The sequence below is a fragment of the Anarhichas minor genome, unplaced genomic scaffold (assembly GCF_050575085.1).
Source record: "Anarhichas minor isolate MPS153535 unplaced genomic scaffold, ASM5057508v1 ptg000045l, whole genome shotgun sequence".
NCBI lineage: Eukaryota > Metazoa > Chordata > Actinopteri > Perciformes > Anarhichadidae > Anarhichas > Anarhichas minor.
This window is the reverse complement of record NW_027466491.1, coordinates 2782408-2792225: the sequence shown is the minus strand read 5'-3', so window position 1 is coordinate 2792225 and position 9818 is coordinate 2782408. Positions and strand designations below refer to the sequence as shown.

The 9818-nt window shown below is 42.2% G+C and overlaps 1 protein-coding gene across 1 annotated transcript in view; it reads right to left on the bottom strand.

The window, feature by feature from the left end:
- Positions 1-5603: 5603 nt before the first annotated feature.
- pdzrn4 (PDZ domain containing ring finger 4) overlaps positions 5604-9818 on the bottom strand; it is a 32410-nt gene continuing 28195 nt past the window's right edge. Inside the window, exons 6-9 of the mRNA XM_076111816.1 lie at positions 8655-8756; positions 8351-8467; positions 6812-7861; positions 5604-6176 (exon numbers count right to left, since the gene is read on the bottom strand). Of these exons, the coding sequence (XP_075967931.1) occupies positions 5604-6176; positions 6812-7861; positions 8351-8467; positions 8655-8756 (1842 nt within the window). The remainder of the gene's footprint in view (positions 6177-6811; positions 7862-8350; positions 8468-8654; positions 8757-9818) is intronic.

The window sequence follows — 9818 nt, the reverse complement described above, 5'->3', positions numbered from 1 at the left end:
TACCGCTATTGTCATTGCTGAGACTGAAACGGCTACTTCCAAATATCTGTTTCAAAGCATTATGTTCACATTGCAGTATATAAGGAGGTTCCAAATAATAAAAATGAAATCAGCATTTGTAGGAGGTTATATTATATCTCACATCATGGCACATTAGGAACAAAACACCTTATATTCAGTCAATCCAGTTGATAAAGTGTTTCATTCAAATTTTAATTGGTTCATCAATAGGACCTCTTGCAGGTGAAATGAAAATTTTAAACAGGAATCATGATCAATATTCTCCAAGACACACACCTACTGTGCCTCACTCAAAACAATTCTTAGAAAGCCATTGGCTCTTCTCATTTATAAACCATCTTCTTCCCCCCCCCCCCCCCCCACCATCCCACAGAGGAACACTTACAGTCTGTTTGTTCCCTGCTATCCCACCTTTTCCGTATGTATTCTGTTCCAATTATCTCAAGCGTTAAATCTGTGTCAGGACTGGTCCTATGCATATTTTATATAGCTAATTACCGCACGCGTTGAGCCTATACTGTTGCTGCTAATACTCTGCACGAGTTTTTATTCTATAATAGCAGCTCTTGACGTTGCTTGGTCTGTGCTGGCGGTGGCGTCTTATCTGCTGAAACCACACAATGACACATAATCTACTTAATTGCCTACAATGTGTCATAAATATTATCTTTTTCAATGATATATTACATGTTTGGGTAGGATCATCCAAGTGAGTAAGCGTAGAAAAGTTCCAAGAGGTTGATTTGCATTATGCAAAGAATCGAACAGAAAGTACAGGCCTTTTCTGCAAAGCCTTAAAAGAAACAATCACAATAAGTTCATGCAGGGAGAAGAAGAATTCAGTTGCACCAGCAAAGATAAAAAGAGTGTGGTGATATTTCTGTGTTTGAAACGGACTCCACAGGAGTAGAGTTGCTTGTCCTTCATGAGGGAAAGACAGTGACAAATATCCATTTAATTAATTAGAAGTCTGATTGAGACATTAGTGCATAATTGAGGCCATAAAAAGAGGTTTAATGAATGGAAAATTTGAAGTCATTACCCCCACCCTAATAAGTAATTTATTCCATAATAATACACAACTCATGATTGCACTGCTGCATATTAAAAAATATGACTGACTTGGCTGTTGTTGGAAAGACAAACAACACTGATTGAACAAATGTACATCTGCCGGTCATTCATTCAATAGTACAACACTCAAAGCGTTTACATCGGCAAGCAGTAAAGCATCCTTTTGAGGGAGCTTTTATGCGTCTATAAAAAGGCGGTTGCTTATAAATGAGACTATTAAACGTTATCCCGCCTCATGTAAACTGACGTTAGCTTTTGCCAATTGCATTCACACTTGAAGTGGTGTTCATTTGTGGAGATTATCCTGCTGAACAAAATGTGTAAGTATCTGAAACTTGTGTTTGCCACAGGGGTTATTTTCTGCAATAATCCAAAATCCAATGGACATATCCCATTGGCGTTTTGCTTTTTGCGATGCCAGCTTTCATGGTTGGCGAACAAAAATACTTCATCCCTGCAGCACTCCATGTTTGCCAAACACATTCTCAGTCCTCGTTCCTCAAAGTCTTGTATTTTGTCAAATTGAGACATGCTGGAACTTATTAAAACATACTGATTTCATGATACAAGAGTAACACGTATTTCAACCAACTCCCATAGTTTGCGTAATTTGGCTAGCTACGGTTTAAACCAATGAATCAACAGATAGAAATGAGAACCTTGTTTTTGTAAACCTCTGTGTGAAATCCATGACCCACTGTTTCAAAATGAATCACACATTTCAAGTAGAATGGAAAGGTTGAAAGGCCGAGAAACAGTAACGGGGACGGGGTTTATAGTAAATTGTCAGTATTTTTAGATTGATTGTCATCTGTGTTCAAATCTCCCATCAAATAAGGCACAGAAAAGCTACATTTCCACATATTTTTCTTTCTTATAATGGAGCATCAGCTGAGGAACTCCCAAGTTTTTTTTTTTTTTATAATGGCCCACGGCATAATCACATACAAACACACACACACACAAAATGTCACCCGTTTTCCCGTAACGTCGTCTAAGCCGGCGTCTCAGAAAAAAGCACCTGACTTTGTTCTAGTCCCGCTCGTTCGTAGCTGCTTCAAAGGCGCCGTTAGATTAAAGAGAGCCAGGATACCACGCTTCTTCATCTGCGCTACTGTGCCACACTGGGCCGCTCAGCTGTTGGAATTTGAATGAGACAGATCAAGATGAGAAGACTGGGAAAAGGAGTCGGGATATAAAGATTTCACATAATCATGTTTATGTTGTGTTTGGGGGACATCCTGCTGTGAGGACAGCTCCAGATTTGACAGACTAAACCGTTGTAAAGTTTCCAACAAACACCAACGTAACTCTTCCGCAAACACTACTGGATGAACAACCCCCCCCCCCCCCAGGTGTCTTCCTCGTGGAGTTGCAGCACCTTCACACTTTCATTTCTAACAGGAAAGTCAATGGATGTCACCTGGACTTTCTGCAGTGTTTATTTTTCTTTCACTCTTCCTGTCAGTTTTTCACTCAGGTTGTTTGTTTGTGTAAATTTGCTGGTGAGTTTTTACTTCAAACTATCCTTAAAAACATCTATGAATGTGACATCCATTAAAGGAATAAAAATGTTGACATTTTGGGAGATTCATTCGTTTTTTTGCTGAGAGTTTGTAAAAATTGGTATGAGAGAGCAATCCAAACATCTTTTCATCGTGACAGTAAATTTGCCAAAATTAAAACAAACTTTGTCTTTGAAATTCATGTATTGAATGTGAGATTTCAACTTGTGATTAGAATCTGCTGATGGTGACCTTTGCATGGACCCTTTCCACTTTGTCTGCATTTGCACTTTGAACAAGCGTAATCCATTGTCACTGGTGGTGTTCTCTTTTTACATCCGGTCTTGATGCGTGAAGCTTGCATGCAACCTAAGCCTCAATGCCTTAGCATTAAGCTATTTATCATGGTCATGCCATTGTGCTTCATGTGTGTATAGAAATACAAGCCTATTTCAGCATAGGCAACCACACCACACCACCATAACAGATCAACATCCAATTATCGTTGCTATGCACATTGGGATTAATCATTTATAATACTAGGTTGACTGCATCGAATTTTTCCTCAGTTCTTGGGCCACTTCTGTTGCACAGAAATAACCGGTCGGATATTATACAGGGAGATGGTTAGCTGTGAGAAACGTGGTTGGTGCAGCGCTTACCTGATTTAATGTTATGCATAAAAGCCCCGGCGATGGGGTTGCCAGTCTGACGTCGCTCATTAATTCTTCAGTTCAGTGGGCTGTGGACAGACGCAGCAGATTGACAGGGGATGAGGAGACTTCCCCGGCGTCTCCTTAATGTTTTGAAATGGGAGTATAGTTTAGCTTTCATGCCTCCTATTGCTAAATGGACATGCACCCCCCCCACACGCACACAGCCTCCCTGCACCCGTATCCAACCCCGCACACACAAAACACCCTGTCACTCAGTCATCCCAGTGTGAATACATGAATGCTGTAAACTATAGCGACAGGGTAAATTGCTATGTGCGCTATCAAGCCACAACACATGAAAATGCTTTATGACTTCCTGAGAGTGTGAATATGGAGATCAGGAGGTTTGGTTTGGTACAGACTGCAGGCAGGTGGGCTAGTTTTTTACAGGTGCGGCAATCATTGCAGTCTGCATTTAATTCTCCCATGTGTTCAATTAGCAATCATTTTCTTTATAATCACTCACAAACAGAATCCATGTTTTTTAGAGTGTAGCTGATTGCACAGTATCGATCAGTGGCAGCACTTATGTAGATCTTCCTGCATTATGCAGCTTAGATAAATAACCTGGCCGCTTCTTCTCGTGTATTCCTAGCCGGACACCACACACACACACACACATATGGTCAGATGTGTTGTTCTCTGCAGGAGACAATACATTTTCTTCAGAAAGAGCATGTTTTATTATAGATATAGTGTTGCTGTTGTGCCTCTCACAGCAGTGTAAACTGCTGGCCCCCGCATGCATAATGCATGGTGACTGAGCCACATTTAAACTGAATTACTGAAAACTTTGGAGCTCTGTGTGTTTGACTCTAAGCACTGGGGAGGATAGCAGAAACATGAAACTGATAGTGTCAGGTAAGTTTTTTTGTATTTTCACAGAAAATGTGTCTTTGGCATTGAAAAGGCTGAATAAAAAAAATGTTTGAATAAGATTTCACAGGCTCTCTTAAGCACAGTGGTAGGGCTAAACATCAGCATGACAATGCTTGCAAGCGGGTGTTTAGCAGGTGTAATGCTTCCCAGCTTGGACCAATTACAAGTTTGACCTGATGATGTTGGAAAGGCACTAAATTTCTTTGCAATCCATCCACTAGTTGTTGAAATATTTAAGTCCAGGGGATGAAAAACAAATGTCATTGTGAAGATTTATATAGATATGAAAAAAGACAAAATTATGAAAAAGATGTTTTTTTCTTCATCTTTTTTATCATTAGTTTTATTACAAATACCACCATCAACAAATACTGAACTCAAGGCCTCTTCAATGAACTTTACAGTGAAAAGCAGCAGGTTTGAGTTGATACATTTCCTGGACTTCCCTATGAAGGGTAGCTGCTTAATGTGAAACATTTATCAGACGCACCATACAAATTCATTTACAATAAATAGAAATAACGGTAAAGAATATAAATATGAATCTATTTAACATTTTAAACATAATTCACGCATTTATGGTTTAGTAAGGGTTCAGGGTCGACTCGAGGGTTTTGACTGAGGTAAAACTGTTTCAAAAAGCCTTCCCAGCTCATGAATAATATGAGATTTCGAGATAGCATAATTATATTTTCAGTGCTTTCAATTTTTCAGATGACTGACTCAACAGACGTTATCAACACAATGAAAGAAGTGTTTTATGAGATGAGTTCAGTGATTTCACAAAGTTTCTAATTTCTCTTGTGTTGGTCTGGCATACAGTACAATCAAATAGTGTCAACTCTGATCTTGATGGTTTGGTGATACATAACATAAATAAGATAGCACAAATAAATGTTGACAGAAAATTTGACATTCAGTGTAAAAAAATGCTTACAAAAAGTTTAGCGTTTACAAAGTGTGAAAAATATTGTATTTTCCCCCCGATTATAAAAAAATGCCACTTTGAACGAGGCAAGTGAAGTTGCTTCATATGCAATGAAACAAGAATATGGAGTACGGAGAGACAATACATGAACATGAAGTACATGAAGTTATCGTGTTGGTTCAGCACTTTTTTCTGTGAATCAGTTTGAACCAATATGCTACCAAAAGCATCTCCTATCAAAAGCCAGTGCATTACCAAAAAGTTTTGAATGGCTGAGATCTTGTAATGATAGAGTATTACAATTCAAAACATTCTTGAAGTGATAGTTACAAAGTTGCCTTGGGAATGCTACAGAAGTCCTCCAGCAGTGACATTAATCAAATTTCACAAACAGACAATTCTTTATTACATAAAGCAGTAGTTCCTGAAATGCAGGTTCAGTGTTCAGTACTTAGAAATATGCAGTGCTGCTTGTGTCCGCTAGACAGTTGTGACAGATAGGAAAGCGTTATGTACTTTGGAGCCCTCTGGGACTCGAGCCCCATGGCTCATCAGCTCCTGGATGGTCATCCAGTTATCCAGGATCTTTTTGTTTCGTTTCTTCATCATCTTTTTGTGACTGAGCTCCAAGATATTGACCTCCTTCCTGCCCTCAGCTCCACTGGCTGGCCCCTCCTTTAGACACTCGAGGCGGCTCTTTTGCATGAACTCCCTCCTCTTTCTTTGCTCCCTGGCCCGAGCCAAGTGCTGCTTCCTCTCCTCTTTGCTCCAGTAGCGGCCCATCTTCATCTCACTCATAGCATCGTCATCTGTGGTCATGCCTCCGCTCCTCTCTTCTCTGATCCTTAGCGCCCGCTCCCTCAGAATGCGGTCGCGAGCAGGCCTCCGGGCCACGTAGCGCGTGCCGTCAGCCCGAACTTTGACCTTCCACTCTAAACGGGGTTCCCCAGGGCGTCCCGTCCGGTGAACGGGATCTCGACAGACACTGAGCAGACTCAGCTGACTCTGGGAATACTCCAGGGATGAGTGCTGCTGTAGCAGCTGCATGTAGCTCTGCAACAGAGAGAACATTGTTAGCAGGGCATTGTCTTCAGATGTGCCTCTCTCAAAGGCATATCAGCATTAAGCTTAGTTTATACTCGGCATAATCAAGCCAGCGCTACGTAATCAAGGTCTGGCGCATTGTGCGGGTAGGCCCCGCCCCGCAAGTGGTCGTGGCGCTTCACTGATAAAAACACTATTTACATGTCCAGGGATTATACAAAATAGGTCAATTCGTTTTAGAAGCAGGAGGTCTTAAAACGCTTCATTTGAGTATATATTTTGCCAGCCAAATCAACCCTTGTTTCTTTATAATCTATGTAATACTTGACTTGTTTCTTTACAGGGCTTGTACAAAGGCAATAAAGTATTCCATAAATATGAGATAGAAATTGACAGATAATTACAATCCCTCCTCGGCATTGTGGAGGTTGGTTTTTGGCTTTTTTGCCGATTACACCTACAGTCTATGGGCAAATCTATGAGTTACAATCGTTGTCTTTTTGATTCTTCACAGTTCATTTTGTTTGTACGCCCTCTGGTGTTTCGGAGAATAATGCAGCGCATAGAGTAGACACGGCTTTGTTCATGCTCGGAGCTCCAAACAAAGCTTAAGGGTTGACACATCTCTTCTTGATCAAACCTACCTGAAGTTGCCTGGATCCTCCCTGGCCTTGATAGGGGGTTGTCTGATAACAACCATAGGGAAGCCCCCTCCTCAAATCTCTGCTCATTCCTTTTTTCTCACACCTCTCATCGTCTGCAGGCAGGGAAGGGTCTGACTCAGACCGGGAAGGGTTGCTCTGGTCTGGGCTGCTGGAGATAACAGGGCCTGGCTCTGCCGGTCGGCTACGACAGGGTGTACTCAGGGGATTGGGGATAGGGATGGGGCTGTAGGGTGTGGAGGAAGCCAGTCTTAGGTTTTTCTGGTTGGTGATGCTGATGCGTCTATTCAGAGAATGATCAGGAGATCTCTCCATTCCTAGCGGTGTCGACCGCGCACTCTCCGCTGTGTTGTAGGCACTGGAGCTGTCCTTTTCCCGAATCCTGTCGCTGTCCGATCGCTCAGGGTATTCATGGATGTCGGCCAACCTGCCTTGTCGCTTGTTTCCGTCTTTGGGGCTTTGTCCTGGTGACGCGGGTTGTGAGGGGTCCAGCTGGTGGGCCTGGCGGAGCTGATGCGCCTGCATGATGCTCTGGCACTCAAGCTCAATGCTGCACAGTTCCTCATTTAGCATCCTCAACTCCTGCTCCACTCCGCCAACACAATCTACGCCATCTTCTTCCACTCCTTGCTCAGTGACACTACACTCTATGCTGTGTCGAATGGAGTACACCCCACACTCGCCTCCATTCCGGATTTGACACTTGAGCTCCAGAAGTTGCTGAAAGCGATTCTCAGAACCTAAAACCCCTCCGCCACCATTGCGAATACTGATTACCCCTTCATGGCCTTGGCCTTTGGACAATGTCCTCGGACCCTGGGTGTCCTGTGGCACTACAGTCCCTCGTCTTGAGTGTGGATGCTCTACCCGCCAGCGCTCCCTCAGGCATTGGGCTGGGCTCCTCCTGTGGAGTCTAGCCAACAGTGGTTGGTGATCTGGACTGTCTGTACTGTGACCAAACCCACTGTCTTTGTCTTGATTGTTGGAGGAGCACGTGGCTGTGTCTGTTGTCATATCTTCTTCAGCTAGATGCTGGTGCATGAAGAGAAATAAAAACAGTAAGTCCCCCTTAACGGCACTTGAATTCATGCAAGAACTTATGTTTGTTGCAGATCATGATGTTACAAAGTGCATCGTGAGGGGAGAATGATAAGCCAAGTGTCCCTTGGAATTACATTCATAATGGACAATTCTTACCATTTACATCCAATGCCAATGCAGTAAGTAGTGTGCCCTATATGTAGAGAGCCTGAAAGTCGCGTTGTGAATGTCAGGGTGGTTGATGGGCGTGTAAGCACGTCTGATTTTCATGCTGGAGACCAGAGTTTGTGTCTTGTCATAGACCTGCAGTTGACACTTGCCATTTTGCTTACCGTAACTAACCCAACCTAGTAGCCCAACCGTAATCATGCTTTTTTTTAAGCTGGCACTGGATTTAAAAAACTTCATGACTGAATGTGATCCAGTTGTGTATAATTTTGTCTCCAATTTTGATGCATTTCTCTCAGCTTACGCCCTCACCTCATCTCCCCTGTCAAAGTTACATTCCTTCTTTTTCCTCCTCTCCTCCAGGATTTCCATCTTCAGCTCCTCCACAAGCTCCTGTTGCTCGTCATCCAGCCATACCTCCTCCTCCAGCTGAAATCACAACATCTTGTCAGAAACCTGTCTTTTGCCGTGTGTGTTTGTGTGTTTGTGTGTATAGAAAGAAACTCCAGAAAACCTTGCTGACAGCTCGAAGGAAAGCAGAATGCACTTAGACAGCTATTTGACATGACATAGGATTTCAAGAAAGGGCTGGGAGTGTAGGTGTGTGAGTGTTTACCTGGATTTCTGGTCTTGTCACCAGTAGTATGATGCTCCTTGCTTCTTCACTTGACAACAAGGCAACGGCTTTCTCTCTGTCTTGCACTTCACAGCCATTTATCTGTACATCAAAGACAAGTATAAATGGTCATGTTAAAAGGACTGAACTTTTAGCGAGTCCCAACCACACATCAAAGAAAGGACCTGTCATTTTATCATCATTCATTTAACTGTCATGAATGAAAAGATAAGTGTAATACAACTAGCCCTTGTTCCTTGCAAGACACACCTTGAGAAATCACACATCTCTCCTCTTCCCCTCTTGTTGCTGCCCATTTCCTCCCGTCATTAGTCTCTTTTCACACCCTTCTTTCTCGGATCTCTCCGTCTTTCCCCTTTCCTCCCATCACTTCCTCCTACTCCACACAATCCCTAGGAAAGGCTCCATGCTCGGTAAGGGGAGTCAATTGCAAGTGCGTAGTCCGACCTCACGAGAGTCTGCTGTCAGCGCACATCCAGACACACAATTAACTGTTCTGTGACAGGTGGCGTTCATCTTTTCCTCACTAGAGTAATGGGTCTGTCAGAGGAAGATAATAGGGCCGAGCAGTACAACGGGCCCCGCTCCCCACAATCATTCACACTACCGGGATACAGAAACACTAGTGAGAGAATGGAGGTAATCAGAGTGCCATGTACGATAAATATGGAGGAGAGGTAATGTTGGCACACTGTTGTTCAGACTGGAAGCAAGTTGAGAGGACATGCAGTAAATGTCCATCAAACTATATTTTAGCATTTCAATATTTTTCTCGGAAAATCTACACATATATGCTCAGAGTCATTAAGCTGAACAGTTTAGCTTTACTGCATGATCAAGTTCAACAATATATTTATATTTAATTTGTCTTAGTTTGTGCTATTTATGTTACTTTTGTAATTCTTTATTCAACATATCAGGTACAACTAACATAATGGATGCTCACATAATGATTTTAAATAATATAATAACAAACATGCCGTTGCTATCTAAAGCATGCTTTAAAAACTGTCTTTTCTAACTTGACCAAAATTATGTTTCCATTTTTTAATGTGTAGGTTAAGTGAAGTGCATTGAGTGAACTGAAATTAGAGATATGTTGAGTTTGTCACTGCACATTGTCCTCAGTTATGACCAAATCCA